This window comes from Artemia sp. Qi Xiang Cuo, chromosome 14, assembly GCF_049724085.1.
Source record: "Artemia sp. Qi Xiang Cuo chromosome 14, ASM4972408v1, whole genome shotgun sequence".
NCBI lineage: Eukaryota > Metazoa > Arthropoda > Branchiopoda > Anostraca > Artemiidae > Artemia > Artemia sp. Qi Xiang Cuo.
In genome coordinates, this window is record NC_142807.1 from 21,463,381 (window position 1) to 21,487,604 (window position 24,224).

Here is a 24,224-nt window from a genome sequence, read left to right on the forward strand (position 1 = left end):
TAACTTTCAGGCCTCTCCCTACGGTATGTGAAGGGTCACTTTACACATAAAGACATAGTTATTTGAACTTTCAACTATATTAAACAAAATGGCTATCTCAAAACTTTGATCAGATAGTTTTGGGGGAAAATGGGCGTGGGAGGGGGCCCAGTTGCCTTTGAATCTTTTCAGTCACTTAAAAAGGGCACTGGAAATTTTAATTTCCGTTCGACTGCAGCCTCTCCCGATCTTCTAGCACCATTATTTTGATACGATCACTCCTTGGAAAAATAGAACATCTTCTGGCAAAAATAGCAAAAGAATATTTGTATTACTTTTACAGTAGGATTCTCTGGTACACTAAGTCTAAAGGTGTAATTTTTATTAAAATATCTTTAATTTTAGGGCGTGTTTCCCCTCATATCAAAAAATCGGGCAAATTTTCTCAGACTCTTAACTTTTGATGGGCAACATTAACATTAATAAATCTTATTTACTTGGAATCAACATAATAAGTTGATCCTTTTGATGTATATACTGATATTAAAACTCCGTTTTTAGAATTTCGGTTGCTATTGTGCTGAGTCGCTCCTTACTTACAGTTCGTTAACACGAACTGTCTAAAAAATTAGGTCGAGACGGGGGCCTTCCAAAAACGGGGCCCAAAAATGAGCAGAAATGTCATTTTTGATCAGCTTGAAGCTAATACTAGCAAGGTCCCAGTCCCAAGGGAATACAGATTCGCAAAAAAAAAAATAGGTTGAAGACTGACAATAAAAAAATAAACTTATTTGTTGGCTTTAAACTATTATCCAGAAGTGTTTTGGTTACTATTGAGTTGGGTCGCTCCTTACTTACAGTTTCTTAACACAAACTGTTTGAAAAATTAGGTTGAGACGGGGATTCTCCAAAATGGGGCCCAAAAATGAACAGAAATGTCGTTTTTGATCAGCTTGAAGCTAATACTCGCAAGGTCCCGGTCCCAAGGGAATTCTAATTCGCAAAAAATAGGGTAAAGAATGACAATGAAAAAAAAACAACTTATTTGTTGGCTTTAAACTATTATCCAGAAGTGTTGCATGGAATTTTGAAAATGGATGCCTGGAAAAAAAATGCATAAGGCAAGCAATTGCTATTCAAGACCATCTATTTAGATGTTGAAACAATATTTTGAAATGATGAATCAATAAACGATAAGCCAAATGATTTTCTACGCGTTTGAAATCCCCATTGGATGCATCCCTTTTCGATGTTTTATCAACACTGTCTGTTGTAAAACCCGAAAAATTTAAATTAAAGTTAATCCATGCTTTACAATGCCTAAAATTATTAAGTTGTTCACTGAGATCCGGCCCATTAGTTTGGATACTCCCGCTGAGGAATTTACTCTTGACAGTTCAGGTAGCTATTATTTATATTCCATAAATTTTATTTCTTTTTGGAAGTTACTTGTTTAGCCTATGCTATTAGGCTAGTTGGGGCCTAGTTTGACTCAGAGTAAGTAATCATTTGTTTTTCATTAATTTATAACAAGAAAAGAATAATCTGAGGCAAACACGGAATTTTTAACAGATAGAATTCTGTATCATGGGCTCTTTGGTAGGCCTAGCCTATGCCTATTCTATCAAGGCAGGATTGACTAGGCCTGATTGGAATTTGTTTTTTTGGGGCTCTATATATTAAATTTTTGGTAAATTTCTACTTTAGCAACTTTTGGCTATCTTGGAAAAGGGTTAGGTTAGGAAAATGAAACTTACAGGGATGGGTCTATAGGCTAAAGTATGTCCTTGGAATGTATTTTGAAGTACCTACATCCTCTCCTCCCTCTAGAGGATCCTGACCTTTGATGACCTTTAAAAATCTCCATGTTATAAAAGTGAAATCTTGCCAAATAGATCTTCTGCTTAAATGAAGGACATCAAAATTGTTTTCAGCTTCACAACTTTGCTCAATCCTACAATATACAAGGTTTTAAAGACACACAAATACATTTTCTAAATTTTGAAAAAAAATCATTGACATGGCTTAAAATTCAACTCAACTATGGGGCTCTATATATTAAATTTTTGGTAAATTTCTACTTTAGCAACTTTTGGCTATCTTGGAAAAGGGTTAGGTTAGGAAAATGAAACTTACAGGGATGGGTCTATAGGCTAAAGTATGTCCTTGGAATGTATTTTGAAGTACCTACATCCTCTCCTCCCTCTAGAGGATCCTGACCTTTGATGACCTTTAAAAATCTCCATGTTATAAAAGGGAAATCTTGCCAAATAGATCTTCTTCTTAAATGAAGGACATCAAAATTGTTTTCAGCTTCACAACTTCGCTCAATCCTACAATATACAAGGTTTTAAAGACACACAAATAAATCTTCTGAATTTTGAAAAAAAACATTCATATGGCTTAAAATTCAACTCAACTAACCGGAATTGCATTTTCAGAACTAAAGCAGAAACTGATGACTAAAAATTATGGTAAAATGTTGTTTTGTCAAAATTTTAATAGGTAGACCTGTCATGTAGACAAATTTCAGGACCCTCTAGAGGGAGATGGAGTAGAGGTAGGCCTATATACTTCAAAAAATCTTCCCAGGACATACTTTAGCCTGTAGACCCATCCCTGAAAGTTTCATTTTCCTAACCTAACCCCTTTCCAAGATAGCCAAAAGTAGCTAAAGTAGAATTTTACCAAATTTTCAAGTGAAATTCAATATTTATGCACATATATATAATATTTGTATATAACATACCTTGTTTGCCTCTCATTAATTAGAGGCAATGTAATGGGTCTTATGTCAATTTTAAATTCTTGGTCAACATGCCTGAGACTAGGCAGGCATGCCTTTCCTAAAACTAACAAACAAGTATGTGTCTAATAAGAGAGTCATGCTTACTCCCACCATTTACCCATGCTACAGCCATTTAAACATTTGCCTCTCAATTACTTAGCCTACATGTATCAATTGCAAAGGCCCACATGAATCTACCAATAAATCACTATGCCCTGCATATAAGAAAAGAGCACTAACACTCCAAATAGCAACAGAGAAGGCCATTCCATACCCCTTTGCAGCAATGGAAGCAAATGCTGCCCAACAATACCAAATAAAGCCCGTAATGAAACCAACCAAAACCCCAAGGTCAAACGCCCCCAATGCATCACGTACCCCATATAAAACACCATCTTCTAAGCCCCCTAGCTCACATCCCTCTCAGAAGGAATCACCAAGTCAACAAGCCTCCTTGTCCGGTGAGATGCGGTCAGCCTGGTCCCCCCTCCCAAGAAGAAACATACCAGAAACATTACCAGGAATTATTCCCTTAACTAACAAACAGGATGCACAACCAAACATACAATCCCCAAATATATGCTTATTCATTCTAAACTGTAATGCAGTTCAGGCCATGAACATACATCAACTACAGAAAACAAAATCATTGTAGAATTGGCAAAAATCTACATCCCTGATGATATGCTCATTCAAGCAAAAAGAGATCTTGCTTTACTATTAACAAAGCTGAACATTGATACACAGTCATATGAAAAATAAATCAACAACATAACACATATCAATACTCCAGTGGAATGTAAGATCACTCGCAGAAAATAAGTTAGATGAACTAATATCTTTTATGAATAATAATTCCATTGATATTGCTTGCCTCCAGGAAACTGATTTAACCCAAAATCAACAAATTAAGTCTCTGGGATATACTATCCTGAGAAAGGATAGATCATCAGAGAGAAAAGGAGGTGGAGTAGCTTTAGCTAAGAATAATATAAAATTCTGTGGCATCAACTTTCCAGATTTTGCAAATGATGTTGATGCAATTGGTATCAGTGTTTTTCTGAATAATACAAAAACCTACATAATAAGCTTTTATAACCCTAATGGCCAAACTACATATGCCATGGATTTCTTTAATTATATAAATAATTCTAATATGTTAAAAAATATCATTATTTGCAGAGACTTCAATGCCCACAGCCTTTTGTGGGGGAATAAACCAAGAAATAAAGCTGGAAAATTGATTGAGCATATGATTTCAAATAATATTGAATTAGCAGTTGCTACACCTCCAAACCTGAATACATATTTCAACCCCAAAAGTGGCAAATTCTCTACAATTGACCTACAAATTGTGTCATTAAGCATTTCGAATAAAATTTGTATAAATAAAATTGATCGTCTATGTACTGACCACTTTGCTATAGTTTGCTCCCTAAATGAACCTGCTGAAACCCAATCACACACCTCAGAATATATCAACACTAAAGTAAATTGGTCTATGTTCCAAAATAAGCTAAATGATGAAATTGCAAGTTTCACCCAAATTCATGCATTTCAAACACAACAGTTGACACACATGCTGAAGTCTTGGCATCTTTACTAATAAATACAGGTAATCATGCTATCCCCAGGACAACATCCAAGAAAAATTTCCCTAAAGACGGTCCCAAAGCATAGTGGACAAATGAGTGCCAAAATAAATGGAGAATAAAAAAGTGAGGTTGGAGAGCATTCATAAAAAAAAACATCACCTACTACATATTTAAAAAAATTACAAGAAGAATCTCACCAAAAAAGGACTAAAAGATACTAAATATAATTACTGGAATAATTATGCAAATAATCTCTCCTTAGAAACTCATGAGCCAATTATACACAAAGTCATAAGCCACATCTGTGGGAAAAAGACTTCCCCCAACCCACTCCTGTATGAGCTTATACATAATAATACCCATTATGATAATGATAATGAAAAAGCTAAGCTATTTGCAACTCTCTTTGTTAATAAGCTAACATCAAATAATCAAAGCAAAATATCCCCACTTCCTATGAACCCAAGTTACCAACCAAGCCCAGGATCTGAGTATGTAAGTAGTACATTTACAATCCAGGAAATGTATAATGCAATACATCATATTAGGGCCAAAACTAGCAGCAGCTATGGCAATATACACCCTACATGGATAAAGAATCTCACCCCTTCATACAAACAGCAACTGCTAAACTGTTATAATCACGCTTGGGCATCTTCTATGTTCCCCAATATATGGAAATCTCCATCCCTCCTACCAATCCTAAAGAAAAATAAACCCAAAGATAACCCTGAGTCCTATAGGCCCACAATGATTACTCCTGTGATGGGGAAAATAATGGAGAAAATGATCTATTACAGACTCCTTTGGTTTGTTGAAAAAAATAATGTGATCCCTCACACTCAAACTGGATTCAGGAAACACCACTCCTCAACAGATGCTTTCATTTTGCTAACAAATGCAATAAATGAATCATTCTCAAAAAATAATGTCCTAGTTACAGCTTTCCTAGATTTTGAAGGGGCATATGACAATGTGAACCACCAAATCCTTTTAAACAAACTTGCAAACCCTGGACTACCCCCCAAGCTAGTATCTTTTATAAAATCTTTCATAGAAGTGTGAAGTTTCATTGTTTGTGTAGGTTCAGCCTGTTCACCCCAAAAGACAATAACCAAAGGCCTACCTCAGGGAGCAGTCTTCAGTTGCCTCCTTTTTGCCCTATATCTCTGGAACATCAACCTCCCCCACACGAATCTACAATATGCTGACAATCTGGTGCTGTGGTGATCTGGCAACACCTTTGAGATAGCACAGTTAAATCTGCAAAAGTCACTTTTCCAATTTGAAAAATTCTCTCAACATTCAGATTTACCCATTGCACCTACCAAGTCAAAAATAATCCAATTTCACCAAAAGCAGAACCATGTTAATGCAAAACTAACTCTAAATGGAACAACTATTCCAGAAGATAATCATATTAATTACCTAGATCTCATGCTTGAACAAAAACTTAATTTCCACCTCCACATCTCAAACACAATAAAAAAATGCTATAGAAAAACAAATATACTAAAAAGACTTCTTTCCACACCCTGGGGATGTAAGGAGAAAACCTTACTCCAGTTTTACAAATCACATATAAGACCCCATATTGACTATGGGCTCATCGTCTATGGTGCATGTGCAAAGACCCAGATGCAAAAATTGAAACAATACAAAATGATATAATATGTCTCATATTTGGTCTTAGGAAACCCACAAGTACCAAGTTTCTTCTTATTAAGAGTGGATTAACAACAATAAGGGAGAGACGTAGCTTTCTCTTGACAAAACATCTTACAAAAATTAAATAAAATAGCTCACACACACTACATAATTGGTTAAGAAATCCAGCCATATATAGAGGCATTGCAGATGAGTGTGCCAATATTCTGAAGAAGTTCCCTGTACCAGCAAAGTCTATTGCTCCCACTTTCCCCATTCCCCTCCTTGAAATTGGTCAATTCCCATAATAAATACTGAGGTCTCAAAGCATAATAATCGTCAAGATCCCAGTGATTGTTTCCAGGGAAAAATTGCTGAACTTAATAAAGATACCTATAAAAATAATTTGCAAATCTTCTTTGATGGGTCAAAAATAAATAAGACGAAGGCAAGGGGCGCTTTCGTGCCCCACCTGACAATTGCAATGGGCGAGAGATTGTATAATAATGTATCTATAATGTCTGCTGAGTTAAATGCCATAATCATGGCATTCGAACACCTTAAGGAAAACCAACCTTTGATTGCAAATTCAAATAATATTATAGTATATTCTGACTCTTTATCAAGCCTTGAGTTGCTGGCCTTAGCTCCTCAGTATAAGTTGGACATTGAAACTTATATTTGTCTCAGTATTATAGATAATCTTGCTTCAAGTGGCATAAGAACTTATTTTCAGTATATTCCTAGCCACTCTGGCATAAGTGGTAATCATCAGGTTGATGAAATAGCAAAAAATGCTATAGGGTAAAGGTACCAATGATTCGACAGTTTTTGTAAAAAAAAAACAGTTTTTCTACCCTAGAAGTTTTAATTTAAAGACTTTCGTTTTGAAAAGAGTTTCAGTATGTAGGAAAAACATCTAGGAATCTAACTGTTTGGTGAGAAGTTTGGAGTTTTGTCTGGAAAGGGTACAAAACTCCAATTTTCCGAAATTAGAGCATTTTACCTACAAATTCGACACAACAAAAAAGTTACCTGTTTTCGACGCAAGTCGGAACCCAATTCGACACCCGTATTGGGTATCGAACCGATGATTTGACAGTTTTAAAAAAAAAACAGTTTTTCTACTCTAGAAGTCTTAATTTAAAGACTTCCCATTTGAAAAGGGTTTCAGAATGTAGGAAAAACATCTAGGAATCTAACTGTTTGATGACAAGTTTGAAATTTTGTCTGGAAAGGGTACAAAACTCCAATTTTCCGAAATTAGAGCATTTTCACCTACAAATTCGACACAACAAAAAAGTTACCTGTTTTTGACGCAAGTCGGAGCCCAATTCAACACCCGTCTAAATACTTGGGGAATACTTATGGGCAAAACCTGGTGTATTTGACACGTATATTCTTGTTTCTTTGTTTTTCTTCAACTTCATCAAATGATGGAAAAATCCAGTCTCTCTAAGTAAAATTTCAAAGTTTAAAAAAAACCTTTTGTTTAAATGTTCTTTCATCTGAAATATTATTAGAAATAATATTCATAAAAATCTCTTGTTGCGCAGAAAGCACCTATAAATTCGACAGCTATGGTGCATCTGGTTTCGTCAGTGGGTCCTAGAATTTTAACACCTATCATTTCTCATCTGTTTTACATGTTCAGTGAAGTTTTGACAAAGTCACCTATATTTTGACAGGGCCTGTTGCTGTCTGTCCAAAATTTCGACAAGGTTACTACGAGATATTCGCCAAAGAAATAAATCCCTTGATAGAAGCCGATATTTATACTTGAATGTGGGTGAAGGAACATATTTAATCTACCTGGTATTCCACTACGTTAAACAACAATTTTCGACACTTGGAACGTAGTTTAAACATTGCATTTCATTACCATTTTTATTTAATTTTATCAAGAAAAAGCTAATGTGGCTACATTTCAGAGAAAATCAGATGTATCTCGACACATTGGCGCCTATCCCAACTTTTTCTTGCAATAAATAATGAAGTAATGACAGTTTGAACATTACATACCTGAAAAATTGTCGGGAGCTCCTTTCGTGTTGAAAACAGGAAACTGACCGAATTGAATGTTCTTTTCTTATCTGGGTTTACCGGATATAGTGCCCACATTTCACACCATAGAAATATAATTACTGCTCCAAGAGATGGTACTCTAATTTACAGCTAAGCAGAGCTATCCCGTTTTGAAGGAAAATTTTGACAGTGGTTCTAGAATTGCACTGTCAAATCATCGGTGCCTTTACCCTAAATATTGACCAGCCAAGTGGGAGACCAATCCTGATTAGAGATATTTACCAATGGAGACTATCAGATATTAATTTTAAATGGAATAATCCTATCCTTTCCCCCTTTCCCAATAAGTATTTTTCTAAAATTTACCATAGAATTTGTTCTGGAACAAATGGACTAAATTGATTTTCATTCTCGTATAAGTTTTCTAATTCAAGTGGTTCAATTCCCCTGTCCCCTCTTTGCAGGCATTGTAATATGAATAATGAAACAATTGGCCATTGCCTATTTGAATGTAATATGCTGACGTCTGCACAACATACCTTGCTTTGTAAACTGTTAAAATGCTTCAAACACCACAAAATCTCACTATCAGCCAAGAGCCTAGCCAACTATACCTGCAAACAGAGCATAGAAATCGACATCTGTCATCTTATATTTGAACTCCTAGAGTTTAACGATCTACTGAAAGATATCTGAAAATATCTAATAAATATGAGGCGATCAACCCAATACCTCCATAGCCCAAAGAGTAAGGTAAAAGGAAAGGAACTAAATATTGTTACTGAACAACCCACCTGCTGTTAAATAGAAGAGAGAGAAAAGAGACTGTGATGGTCCTGTTCTTCTCATGGGTGTACAGAAGGGGGGGAGGGGCTGCTGGCCCCCCCCCCTAGTACTTCAAATTTACTTTAGATATGGCTGAAAAAGCAGATGGTTGAAAAAGCAGTTGAAAAAAGGTAGATGGCTAAAAAAGCAGTTGATAAAAGGTAGATGGTTGAAAAAGCTGGAAATAAATTTCTGGAATGACAGAATAAAAGTTAAATAAGAAGCAATTATCCATAGTGTCTTGGAAAGATTAAGCTCTAATCCAAGAAGATTGAGTAATGATGAAGCTTATTGATGATTTATGATTTTTGGTGATTATGGTATTCTTGCTGCCACTTATCTTTTAATAGAATATTTCTATACTTTCAATTTCGTTTTTGTCTTTTTCTAATTGTTAGTTTTTATAATATTTTAACTAAATTTCTCTATTATCTTTGTTTATCATTGCTTCCAACATTTTTTAGTGCCTTTTAACTTAGCTGCTTGGATTGGTCTTGTTAATTATGATGGTCTTGGTTGTTCATTATTACCCATCATGCATTTACATTTCTCAAGTTGTTCTCTTGATGTTGTCTCAGTTGATGATCCATTTTCTTCATTTTGAATTAACAGTTATGTCCTCTTTTGTTCTTTTGTGTACTCATTTTGTGCTTACCTTAAGTCACATTGATGCCCCCTAGATATTATGAAACTGCTGAAAATGCCTTTTGAAATTTACATCACCAAATGTGGGCATATGAATTTACATATTTTTAAATTTCTGTGCTGCAAATGGTTTTAAAATATATTTCCCTGGTGCCATCACTTTAAATCAACATAATTGCTAAACTATTTAGTCTGTTCTGATTTATTGTTGCTTCCAAGTAGTTTTTTTTATTATTGATTTTAGCCTTAAAATGATTCCTCTCCAGAAGCAATGCTTACTGAGATTGTTAAGAACATTTTAAAGGCCCAATTGTTCCAATTGCCCTTTTTCCGGTCCTGTATCCTATGAAGTTGAATAGGCTTAAATTTATAATCTAGGCTAGCCTAACTACTGTCAAGGACAGCATCAATTCATTTGTAAATTCACCCCCCCCCCTAGTTGTCCCATATAGGCTATCCTATTGCCCTAATAATGTATTTCCTCATTACTTCATCCTAGTTGTACATTATAGCTTGTGTAATCATCCAGTTATGCTTCTCAGTCTAAAATTATTTCCTGTGTGTGATTGACAGTATTATTTACCAAAATATTTTGTGAAATGATTTAAAAAACTAGGAAGTAAAAGAAAGAAACATGATCATCTGGTTAATAGAAATATCCTACATAAAAATAAGTGTTTCATTATTTGTGTTTTCCTTTAGTTTCTGTATATTCCTTAGGCCATATATGGGACCATCAGGAGGGGGGGGGGGAAGGTGCATTCATAAGTGAATTTGTTATTATTATTTTTGGAAAGAGCTTAAAAAAAGGAATTAAGTTCGGACTCTGAGGTCCACCCTACATGTATGCCATGATGTTATTTATTTTTTAAATCTAGTACCATTCTTGTAGTCTTTAATAATCATAAATTATTGTGCAATCTCTTTATCTAGGTATGTAGACAGAGAGACTCTTGAGAACTAAGTTCACAAGCTGTCTGAAAATTTCCAATTCCTCTTTGTTTTATTACTTTTTCTTTTTGTTTACTTTTGTAACATTTCATTGAAGAATATTAATGGTACTTGTATGATATACCCTCTACCTAATATTCTTCTAATGTTTCCCTGATGCTCAGTCCTAATGAAATATACCAATGTACGATAAAAATATAATACTTTAGAAACAAATGTGGGCTATATATTTGCACATTAGGGGGAGGGGGCAAAGTATAGTGAGTCTGCATGCCTAATTTGTTAGGTTCAGTTATTCTGCATATTATGTAAAATTGTTTTATAACTTCACACTGTCCAAATACTTTACCTCCATCCTTTAATGTGCAAATATATAGCCCCAATTATTTATTTTCCATCTATTCTGTCACTTCCCTTTGTCTTGTCTCATGCTAAGCTGAAAGAAACTAACAAAAAAAACCGGTCCTATAATGCATCAATGAATGAACAACTTGAGCAGTAGGAGGTTTACCATATTAACTAAGAATTTCAAGAAAATCCTTTTATGAAGCCAATGACAACAATAAGTTACAGGGTTCTCAAAATATATCCAATACCACTTGTAGGAGAGTGCTTACTAATTTTTATCTACTAATATTATCTTTGACTCTAACAAAAATTGCAGAGTTTTATAAGGCTTCCTTCAAGACCATCTTTTTGTTTCACCTTTACTATTTTAGACAAATAGTAGAGACATTGCTAGTCAGCCAAAGGTCTGATTCACTTTTTGACAGAAAATAGCACCAAGCTTGAACAGTTCATGTAGATTTGCTTTTATAATTTTGCATTCTTCAGTATCTATACTATGCATATTGCATTGAAGGGTGAAACTAAAATATACTGTATCTTATGAAGCATGAATTTCATTGTTATAGTGTTTTGTCTTAGTTTTTGTTTTTGCATATATCCATGGGCAGCCATGGTGCATTGTCAGAAAAATAACTGCATTGCCAGATATTTGATAAGAATGTAAAATAAGAAATCCTGCAGTACTATTTTTGTTTGTTTAACATTTTTTTTTCACAAGTGGCATATCACTATATAGGCTATTTATGAAGAAACATAATAATCATCCTAATAGAAAAATGCTTCTTATTGTAAAGTAAGAATTTCAATTTTCTAATATTTTCTTTTAGTTTTTTTTATATATATCCAAGGGGTTTATCTGGGACCATCAGGAGAGGGGGATGCATTTTTGGAAAAGTGACTATGGTATTTCTAAAGAACGTGAAATAAGGAATAGAAAGTACTACTTTTATTTTAGTAGAATGTTTCCTTTGGAAGTGGTCAACCACTAAATATTACCCAGAAAATTTCTGATCACTGGATTTTCATAGTTGCTTCAACTTTATTTTAACCCCAGCAATCCCAGGGCAGTATTTCATGCAAATAAAGGGGATAGGGGAAGAATGTTTTTAATTACCTTTTAAAGATAATATAGAAAATGTTTTTCTTTTAAATTCAAGCTCTGCCCCCTCCCTCAAGTTAAAATGTGAGGTCCATTAGGGTCAAAAATATTTAGCATCTCCCCCAACACAAAAATTGAAGTTCTCCTACCACTTCCTTTTCCAATGCTACCTGAAATTTTTTTACTTCATCCCAAGCCAATTCTGAGTGAGATATTACATAAATAGCAGTATGATAATCAGGATGCACACTGTGTCCACTAATTTACCTCTGCCCTCTCCCCCAAGTTATAATTCAAGGTCTGTTTACTCCCCCTGAACAATCCTTGAAAGTTTCAACTTGATACTCATAGCTGTTCCCAAGACATTGTGGATATGCTATTTTGATAATTCTGGAAACACACAGCACCTTTTGATGTACCTTTGTACTTTACCATACATAGATTGTAAGTCCCATAGGAACTTGCAGTGAAATAGTATTTTGGTGGATTGGAGCCAAATTTTTTTTTAACCCCAACACAAAACAATTTTTGTGTTGGGGGAGGGGAAGGACCTCCCCCAGTCCAAAACTTGTATAATTTAAATCATTGTAGCAGACTTTCAAGGATCATATCATCCCTGATGACACATTTTTTGAACCTTTTGACGATTTCCAACAAAATGGCTTTCTCAAATTTTAGTCAGATGTATTGAGGGGCTACTGAAAGCCAGTTAGTAAAACAGTATGGGAGAGGACTGGTCATCCTTCAATCACTTTTGACTATTAACAAAGGTATCAACACTTTCAGTTTCTAATTGAATGAGGGCCCTCCCTAGCTTTAACAACCACCCTTCTATACAAAGTGGCTGGGAAAAATGAATAAATAAATAACACATGAAGTGCACAAATCTCTTTTATTTGGAAGGGTTACAGCACTGTCTCTGGCAATAAAAAAATCTCATGTTTTTATGTGTATTTGTGGTAACGTGATATTTATGTTATTTAGGGTGATGTAGTCGTAGATGCCTTTATTTCTCCCTTTATAGGGGAGGTAAACTCTGGCCCTAAGGTAATTAAACTTTGGTAGCGTGCCTTAGGCTATGACCAGACCATTGAGGCGAACCAGGTGGGTATCTTCGAGGGGCTAAAGGTAGATCGTAGAAAGGTTGGCTATAATGCAATACTTTTATTCAATTAACATATAATAATACTAGATATATATTTTCTACTGGGACTGGCTGTCCCAAGTAGACCACAAGTCTCAGAAAATACAATAATATATAATAAGATACTTTGAAACTTACAATGATCCGACAAAATTCCAAGGTATTTCTAAAAACAATGGACCAGAGGTCAGTCTGGCATAAAGTTAGTATCAGTCTACCCCTTCCCATAAAAGGTATCTTTTATACATTTTTATCAACCACACCTTCCTTTAACCAACCGACGCAATCGCTAGGAAATGGTGATTTCTCAATTTCCCGTTAAGCAAAACTTGGCAGGATATATTCCTCATCTTAATAAAAAGTGGTATTTCGAAACTTTGTATTTGCGTCAATATATTTTTACTAAATTCATAATTAACTAAATTAGAAAGCTTTACCCCATATTTGGTTGAAACCTCTCTAATTTCAAACTATTGCTAATTAGACTGTTGGGAAGTGGGAAGGGGGGGGGGGCATTTGACTTCCTATGAAATTTTCTGTCCTTGCTCCAAATTTTGTGAAATACTTGTTTGTGATATTTTTCATTAAAGAATGACCTTTTTTCACATTTTCTTAATAAATTTAGAAAATCAGTAAAAATCTCTCAGATTAAAGAATACAATTATCACTGTCGACCCTCCTTTAGTAACTAAGTAAGTAAATTTTTTTTTTAACCCGCAATATAAAATAAATGTGGAGTAAAAAAAGAAAAAACAAAATAATATAATCCACAAGGAAATAATAAGGAAAACTCAACATAAATAATGGAACATTATCCATAGGATCACTAATCTGGAAAAAAATAAGTGAGGGGGTCACTGGCACATATCTTCCTTTGAGTATTGGTCCTCAGATCCTTAGGGACGTCGTCAAGCAGCACTAGAGGATTGATAAGTTCAAACTGAGAAATAATCTTGTGATTCCTGCACCACCTTGGTAAATATAGCAGGAATTTACAATATTTAAAATAGCCTCTTCTTAGTTGAAGACAGTGTTTTTTTCCACATTAGAGGATGCAAACTGGAAACAAAAAGAATTGTAGGAGAACAAAAACTATGGTAAATTTTACATTAGCCTTCGCAGCTATACCTCCCTCTATTAGGCGAGATTTTATCAAATGAGAAGCGAATACACTGCAGAGCACTAGCAACCAGAGCTGAGCATGTAGTCGAAAGTGCATCAGAAAAAGTAGTCCCAAGCCATATCAACTTTGAGACACACTTGAGTAGCATTGTACCCACATGTAAAGGAGGAGCAGAATTAGAAATATTAAAACACAGAAACTTGCATTTTGAAGCATTTACAGAAAGTTCAATCATACTCAAAACATTAATCAGAACATTTAGATTCTTTGTGAAGCCTGACCTTGTATGACTAACTAGCAGTACATCATCAGCATAGGCAATGTGACTAACAACAGTTTTTTCTAAAAACACAGCAAGAGACAGTGTTCGCAAACAGTCCACAAGCACAGTTTTAAAAATATATGGAGACAGCACACCCGCCACCTTGCCTGAGTCCCTTCTTTACTGAGATAGGCTCGGATATATTAGACATCCATTTTAACCAAATCAACGAATTGGAAGGCCAATATTGAAGAACTTTTACAACGGAAGTATTAACTCCTGCTTTAACTAAACAATGAAGCGCTTGTGAATGTACAGTGTTGCCAAAAGCGCCTGAGATATCAACCGAGTAAAAATAAAGTGGCCTTTTTTGCATTTTTGCCGAGACCAGCAACTGACCAAGCATATGATGGGCTTGAGAACAACCAAAACCAGCTTTGAACCCAACTTGATGATTAAAAAAATCACATTTAATCAAAGAACCAAATTTTTACTTATCATCTGCTGAGAGTGTATCCAATAGTTTAATTAAAAAACAATGTTGAGCTATTCAATTAACTAATACAGGATATTGATTTGTTTTAGGGATCCCAGAAATTGAACAGACATTTTATGAAGATGCTGGCTGTTATGTTTTACAAAATGAACAAGCTTCTATTTCTTCAGCATTTATCCATTGGTAAGTCTATATTTTTCTCCCCCCCCCCCTCCTCTGATTACTCATCATATTTATGGTCATTTTCATATTTTATGCAATTTTTGTATAAAATTTCCTTCTTGTTCTTTTGATGAATGTGCCCCCCTTCCCAGAAATGGATTCCTGCTATCATTTTTCAACCTGTATATTATGCTTTTAACTAGGACAAATTAAAAGAATAGACAAATAAGCGCGTTGTCTGTCCAGCATCACCAATCAAATGACCAGGGCTGCTAAGAGAAAGTCCTAACTTGAAGCAATGAAAAGACGCACGTAAAACATTTTGATTCAAGATGTTAATCTTGTGTACCTGTACTAGACAGTGCAGCTTTTAATTCCAGCAACTTAAAATATCTTAACATCTCTAGATTTATAGCTAATGTAGTCAACATGTGGTCCACATAAGAGATGTACCATGATGTTATGGTGTCTGAACACTATTTTACCGACTTCTATTTTTTATCCGATTTTTGAAAACATTGGGTAGCAGCGTCTCCCCTCCCCCATACGTGACGCCTCGACTGGCAACTATAGTCCATGACACCAGTTTACCCCTTGCTATCAAGAATGCATCCACTAGGCATACATCAGAAGGTTTTCAGGACTGAAGTACCTCCAAGAGACATTTTTTAAAAACTCTAATTTAATTCTAACACCAAGGAGTCAAACTCTTAAGTCAGAGCAAGGCAAATTTAAAATTGACAGAGCTCCTTATTCCAAATCAGTAAGCTATATTTTAAGTAAAGAAAGTTTTCTAAAAGTCATTCAGTTTTCGAGTCTGAAGTAATCCCAACAACTAGTCCTCAATGGAGTAAAATTATAGTTTGGTACCACAAAATGGCAGAAATCGCCACTTTCCTGTTACGTAATCTCTTTGGTCGCTTTTGAGTAAATAAGTAAATAAGTTTATTTGTAACCCGCAATATAAAATAAATGCAGAGTAAAAAAAATATAATTCACAAGGAAATAAGAAGGAAAACACAACATAGATAATGCAACAATATCCACTGAATCACTGATCTTGAAAAAAGAAGAGAGAGGACCACTGGTACATATCTTCTTTGGCGTAGCCTATTTGTCCTCAGATCCTTAGCGATGTTGTCAAGCAGCACTAGAGGATTGATAAGTCCAAAATGAGAAATAATCTTGTGATTTCTGTACCACCTTGGTAAATATAGCAGGAATTTACAATATTTAAAATAGTCTCTCCCTAGCTGAAGACGGTCTTTTTCCGCATTAGAGCCTGAAAACCGTAAAGAAAAAGAATTGTAGGAGAACAAAAACTATGGTAAATTTTACATAAGCCTTAGTGGCTGTACCCTCCTCTATTAGGCACAGATTTTACCATATGAGATGTGAATACACTGCAGAGCACTTGGAACCAGAGCCGAGCATGTAGTCGAAAGTGTATCAGAAAAAGTAATCCCAAGCCATTTCAACTTTGAGACACACTCAAGTAGCATTGTACCCACATGTAATGAAGGAGCAGGGTTAGAAATATTGAAACACAGAAACTCGCATTTGAAGCATTTACAGAAAGCCCAATCATACTCAAAGCATAAATCAGAACATTTTGATTCTTTGTGAGGCCTGACCTAGTATGACCTGAGTCTTTATTACCCCAATCAAAAAGAAAAATGGGAAGCCTGGCTTTGATGGCATTCGTCCTATTAGCCTAATCTGAATTCTCTCAAAAATTGTATCAAAGTTTTCTCGCAGACTGGCTTAAGGTGGAAGTTCTCATCCTTATTTATAATAGACAGTTTGGTAATAACATATCCAGGTCAACCTCTCATTACCTGATCCATCATATTGATACCATGGGTAAATTACTTGAAAAACCTAACACTTGGCTTAATCTGATTTCTATTGATCTTCAAAAAGCTTTCGATTTGATTAACCACAATTTACTCACAGATAAACTTATAAATGAATTCCACATTGAAACTTTCTTTGTTAAGCTCGTTGCCTCTTTTCTCTCTAATAGATCTCAAGCAGTTAAATATCTAAATTGTTTCTCAGATCATCTCCCATATTTAATGGCATTCTTTAGGGGATTATTCTAGGCCCTCTCCTTTTTTGTCTTATGATTAACAGCCTTTCAACCCTTTATGACAATAGGTGGAAATTTTTCGATGACTTGACAGTTTCAGAGATATGCCATAAAAAGATGTTTAGCAACCCAATGGGCATACTCCAAGATATTGCCTGTGAGGCCTCTTCCCTTGACATGACAGTTAACCCTTCTAAATCCGCAATAGTCTCAGTAACTTTCCTTAAATCCCCTCCCCTTTTTCTTGCTCCTATTCCTCCTGAAACCTCTGTCACATCTCTTAAACTCCTTGGTGTTACAATTTCTTCCAATTTGAAATGGGCTGCCCATATAAATAATATCCTACGACAAGCAAACTCCCCGCTTTCCCTCCTTAAACTTTTAAATAAATTGAATTGCCCCCAATCACATTTACTACAAGTATACATTTCTTTTATGCGTCCCATATTAGAGTATTCTAGTCCTGTGTGGCACCCTGGCCTCTAAAATGAAGCAACACAAAAAATTGAAAATGTCCATTATTTTTAAAGAGGGCAAGATACCATATTTGCATTTGTTAAATATTTCAAAACTAGATACCCTCGAGAGACGAAGAAATAATTTGTGCCTCCGTTTTGCAAAAAATGTCATAATAAACCCTCGGACGGAAAGTATTTTCCCCAAACGTCACTCCCCATCCAGATTACGGCCGCCTCGAGCTGTTTCTGAGCCCCTCCCTGTTTTGTCCGCCATTCGCTGCGTTACTTCTAGATACGGAAGAACTTTTGTCCCCTTTATTACAGAAAAAAATAAATAAAATGTCCCAATAGTTTCTTTTTTTCCCCTCTTTTTTATTTATTAGCTGATGTTGCTGCCCAGGTTTTTGCACTCATTTGCTTGTCCCCCCCTTTTTTTCAGTTCCCCCTTTAATTTTATATATTTTATTTTCCTCTCGTTTTTTTTTTGGGGGGGGGGGTTATTTATTTATTTTTGTCCCCTCCCCCCCTTTCTTCACCAGTTTTTATTTTTTTTTAACTCTTTTATTGACTTACTGTAGTTGAATTATTGACACTTTCTTAGTGTTCCTTTTAATTTATATGTATTTATGTCTCGCTCTTTTTTTGTGTATATTCGCTTATTCCCCCCTTTTTATGTCCGTTCTAATTCTTTTCTGATTTTTATTTGTGTAAGTTTAGTTTGACCAGTTTTTATCTTTTTAACTTTTTAATTGACTTTTTACAGTTTTAATTATTGACTGTTAAATGATTGTTCATTATGATTTTCCTATTTCGTTGTTGTTTTTTGCATTTTGTGAGCTTGTGATAGTGATATTTTTGAAATAAATATCTTATCTTAGTATGACTAAATAGTAGTACATCAACAGTATAGGCAATGTGACTGTCAGCAGCATTTTCTAAAAACACAGTAGGATACCGCATTCACAAACAGTCCGCAAGCACAGTTTTCAAACAGTTCGTGGTAACGAACTGTGAGTAAGGAGCGACCCGGTTCAATAGTAACCGAAACTCAAGAAAACAGGATTTTGCTACCAATAGCTACATCAAAAGAATCAGATTTTAATGTTGATTTCAAATATATAAGTTTCATCAAGTTTAATCTTACCCATCAAAAGTTACGTGCCTGAAAAAATTTGGCTGATTTTCGAAAAAGGGGGGAAAGACCCCTAAAAGTTATAGAACCTTAATGAAAATCACACCATTATATTCAGCGTATCATAGAACCCTACTGTAGAGCTTCCAAGCTCCTATCTACAAAAACGTGGAATTCTCTATTTTTTGCAAGAAGAAAGATCACGGATACGTGTTTATTTGTTTTTGTGCTTTTTGTTTTTTTTTTTTTTTTTACCCAGGGTGATCGTATCGACCCATTGGTCCTATAATGTCGTGAGAGGGCTAATTTGAACGGAAAATAAAAGTTATAGTGCCCTTTTAAGTGAACAAAAAGATTTAAGGGCAACTAGGCCCCCTCCCCCGCTCATTTTTTTCCCAAAGTCACCCGATCAAAATTTTGAGATAGCCATTTTGTTCAGCATGGTCGAAAATATGATAAAAATGTCTTTTAGGATGACTTGATCCCCCAAAGTCCCCAGGGGGAGGGCTGAAAGTTATGAACTTTACTCAATGTTAACATATAGTATTGGTTATTGGGAAATATACAGACTTTTTCAGAGGAGATTTTTTCTGGTCGGTGGGGGCCGGAGAGGTTCGGGGGCTATATGGAAGGATCTTGCCATGAAGGAAGTTTTCATGGGGGAAGGGACATTGCTATGAAGGGGGCGCCGGATTTTCCAGCATTATTAAAGAAAACGATCAGGAATTAAATAAACAAAAACAAGTTTTTCAACTGATCAACTGATTGTGATTAAGAGGTCATTTTTAAAGAACTGGAAAAAAAATTCGAACTATAGTTTAAAGAGCAGGGTATTGACTAGGGGGCGAACCCCCTAACATACGTGTTAAAAATTTATGAATATAGAAGTTCGTTACGTAAGTTAATTCTAAGTTACGTATATTTATTACTAATAAAAACGTTCGTAAATAAAATTAAACAAGTTTCGAGAAAGCCATTTAACCAAATATAATATACAAATTTTGTTTTAATTATTAATGTACGGTGAGCCAATATCAAAACCTGCATTAATTCAAAAACGTTCAAAAATTAAATAAAAAAAAACAAGTTTTTTTTACTGAAAGTAAGGAACGACGTTCAAACTTAAAACGAACAGAAATTATTCCGTATATGAAAGGGGCTGTCCCCTCCTCAACGCCTCGCTCTTTACGCTAAAGTTTGAATTTCTCAAAACTCTATTTTTTTAAACAATAAAAAAACTTTAGCGTAAAGAGCGAGGCGTTGAGGAGGGGACAGCCCCCTTCATATACGGAATAATTTCTGTTCGTTTTAAGTTTTAACGTCGTTCCTTATTTTCAGTTAAAAAAACTTGTTTTTTTTTATTTTAATAATATATGGAGACAGCACACCACCCTTCCCGAACTCCCTTCTTTACTGAAATAGGCTCAGATATATCAGACATCCATTTTAAGCAAACCAACAAATTGAAATATCAATATTGAGGAAATTTTACGACGGAAGAATTGGCTCCTGTTCTAACTAAGTAATGAAACGCTTGCGAATGTACAACGTTGTCAAGAGCGCCTGAGATATCAACCGAGCAAAAATAAAGTGGCCTTTTTTGTATTTTTGCCGAGACTAGCAACTGACCAAGTACATGATGGACTTGAGAACAACCAAAACCAGCTCTGAACCCAAGCTGATAATCAGAAAAATCACATTTAGTCAAAATTTCAGGCAATACGGATACTCGAACAGCTTGCTCATGAAACAGGACACTGTAATTGGTCGATAACTGGAACATTGATCTGCATCCTTTCCTTTTTTCAAAACTGATGTTACGATTCCCGAAAAAAAACTATCTGGAACTAACGACTGGGCTAAACACATTTGGAATAGGAGCTGAATGTGTGTTAACAATAATGGATACTTAATGGCGAAGTGATTTTAACATAGACTATCCATATCGGAAGTAATTGATTGCTTAACCCTTTTTAAAGCCCGATAGATATCACCACCAGATACTGACAATATATGGGCTTGCTGAAGAACTTGAGGAATAGGATTAGGCAATAAGGAAGAAAACATGGACTTGATTTAATGATTAAATGTAGAAAAACACGAGTAAAATGAGCAACAAAGTGACTGATTTTGATAATCGAAACGGTAGCAGGCACACCCTTGCTGCTGTTAGTTACATTGGACCAAGACTTCCGATCCGAGGGGCCATCCAAAGTATTCAGGCGGGCTTGACGCCAAAAAGATCTAAACTGACGTTTCGAATTTTTCTTATATTTTAAATACTTTGCCAGACTTGGGTCGATCACAAGCAATCCAAAGACGAAGCCAAAACTTCGTGCGTTGTTTAGCTTTTTTAACTTCTGGGCACACATTCCACAACGGTTCTCCGGTTCCAAATCTAACACGCTCAACAGGAACTGAAGCTTAAAAGACCATATAACTTTTAGTTTACGTTCGAATGAGATCTATCCCCATCTTTTAGGACCATCATACAATCCCCCCCCCCAAAAAAAAAAAAAAAACTCGCATCTATTATCATTTTTCTGGGGAAAAAAATGCGAAATTTTCATACTTTTCTAAATAGAGCTTTAAACCTCCACAATAGGGTTTCCTAATATGATGAATCTAAATGTGTGCTTTTTATTAAGATCAATTGCCTTTTTGGGGGTTTTATATCCACTTTTGAAAATCAGGCAAATTTCTCAGGCTCTTGGCGTTGGATGGATAGGTCTAACATTAAACTTAATATAATTTATACATTTGGAATCAGCATTAAAAGCCAATTCTTTTGATGTAATAATTACTATCAAAAGTGTTTTTTTTTTTTTAGAATTTTGGGTCTATAAGTGTTCTTTTTTTGTCTTAATTTCCTTTTGGCTGCTCAGTTTTACATGCGGGAAGATTTGTCGGGGGAGGGGAATACACTGGACCCCAATATTATGGTAGACTACCTACTGCATGCTGAAACGAAGCACAACTATTCAGGTATATGCTATAAATTGTACAAATTTGTCTCGTATGAAACTTTTCAAACCAAAACCATCACCATCACAGGTTTAAAATTAAATTTTTTGCTCTTTTCTAAAATTGATAAGATGTTATATATATGTGTTTTCTGCAATAAGTAGTTAAAACCAAAATTTCGCACACAACTATTATAAACTCGTTTTGAAATCAACTGTGGAAATTTTGTTGCGAAATTTGACATTAGGGACAAATATTCAAATAAATCTGAAGATCAATTATTTATTAGTCAAATGCAAGATGAGCATTCTTATCAATATGTCTTCTTCTTATCAATATTAGTATGTTCATGCAATATTTTGGGTATTTACTGAAAGAAAGAAACCTATAATGTATTACCACTGCTATTAACTTGCTGCAGCATCAACCTGCTTGAGGCCAATATAGCTGCGCATTCAAAGGCTAACGATTTTGAATACGCAATCATTTTCAAATCAAATGCTAGCGCTTTAACTCTTCTCACGAAGTTTCAGTTTTCTTTAAATCCTATCGTCTATTCCCGCCTAATTTGAGAACAGCCTTTTTTAATCAATATACCTTCTAGTAATTCACTTCTTTAACCTCTATTAAAGCAAATTTGTTGGAATGGAAAAATAATGGGAAAAAAAGAATAAAAAAAATCGTGGGAATGGAAAAATAAGAAAAGGAAAACAAACTTTCATTTTTGTTGATATATTTTTGTCTCTAAATCTTCCTGAGGGTAAGAGCAGAATGATGTTGGGTTTTTCCTTTATTAATTCTCTGGGCAGTAAATGCACTTAAATGTCAATATTTCTGTTTAAAACCCACAGGCTAACATCACAGACAGTAGAATAACTAGGAGGATATGCATCAAGGCTGTACCTCAGGGCTGTTTTGGGTGAATAGTCCATGAGGTAAGCATTTGTAGATAATGCTGCATGTATGATGCTGACTTTAACCGAGATAATGACTTGACATGCATAAAGACTTTACCCAAGGAGGAAACGGGGATCTGCTCTCAAAATCTCTAAACGAAACATCAGTATCAGTATATAATTGCCTACTATAGAAGATCGTCATCAAGACTGCACCTTAGAAGGATTCTGTTTTACAAATCCAAGAGTAAAAAATTCCCTCCTGCCTCTTTCTATAGAAAAACAAGCACTTGTAATGCACACAATTTTGATTATACATGTTCCCTGATATTCCACAATTTAGTTACTGTTAAATTGGTATTTTTTTTTAATAATTTCAGGCACATCAATGGCAACACTGTACATTTTGTTGAAGAATCTCTACGCTGTAACCTGTCAAATAATTCAGTAAAGATTACATTTCCCAATCGCATCATGGCAGGAGGAGTGAAATTTTTTGAATCAACTAGACACGTAGTTGCATTGGTAGTAACGACAGCTTCAGTCCATAGAATTATATTGCAGAGAAACAACGGCGAAGTTAGTTATTTTCTTATCCTGTTTAATTTAAAGATTTAGTTGCAACAACTTTTGTTGCATAGAATCATGTGCAACAGTTCACATGTTACGGTTATAAAGGGTTATAGTGGATATGTAACTGATGATAGCTAGTTATGATAGCTTATGTTCATAGAATCCTACTGGAGAGAAAAAAGGGCAAGGTCATTTATTTTCTGATGCTGCTTTGTTGAATATTTATTGTTACAGCAGCTTCTGCTGCATAGAATGATATGTAACAGTTAAGATGTTACAATTACATATATTTACAATGGATATGTAGCTGATGACAGTTAAAACAGCTTCTGTTAATAGGGTCATTATGTAGGGAAAAAATAGGCGAGGTCAGTTATCTGCTACATAGAATGTAGCTGGTTTCTGCTACATGGAATCATAGGCAACAGTTGAGATATTATAGTTAAAGGTAGAGTTACAGTGGGTATGAACCTGATGATAGTTACAACAGGTTCTGTTGATAGAATTCTCCTGCAGAGAAAAATTGGCAGGATCATTTATTTTCTTTTGCAGATTCGTTGAATATTTATAGTTACAACAACTTCTGCTGCATAGAATGTAGCTGGTTTCTGCTACATGGAATCATAGGCAACAGTTGAGATATTATAGTTAAAGGTAGAGTTACAGTGGGTATGAACCTGATGATAGTTACAACAGGTTCTGTTGATAGAATTCTCCTGCAGAGAAAAATTGGCAGGATCATTTATTTTCTTTTGCAGATTCGTTGAATATTTATAGTTACAACAACTTCTGCTGCATAGAATCATATGCAACAGTTGAGATGTTGCAGTTATAGGTTTTTACAGTGGATTTGTAGCTGATGACAGTTATAACAGCTTCTGTTGATAGAATTATCCTGTATGGGGAAAAAGGTGAGGTCAGTTATCTGCTACATAGAATGTAGCTAGTTTCTGCTACATGGGATCATAAGTAACAGTTGAGATGTTATAGTTATTGATAGTGTTGCAGTGGGTATGAAGC

At 35.0% G+C, this 24,224-nt stretch overlaps 1 protein-coding gene across 1 annotated transcript in view; it reads left to right on the forward strand.

Moving 5' to 3' along the window:
- The first annotated feature begins 1,260 nt into the window (after nt 1–1,260).
- Nucleotides 1,261–24,224, forward strand: part of Nup160 (nuclear pore complex protein Nup160) — a 109,852-nt gene continuing 86,888 nt past the window's right edge. Inside the window, exons 1-3 of the mRNA XM_089100345.1 lie at nt 1,261–1,380; nt 15,017–15,110; nt 23,012–23,210. Coding sequence (XP_088956471.1) covers nt 1,296–1,380; nt 15,017–15,110; nt 23,012–23,210 — 378 coding nt within the window. The 5' untranslated portion in view covers nt 1,261–1,295. The remainder of the gene's footprint in view (nt 1,381–15,016; nt 15,111–23,011; nt 23,211–24,224) is intronic.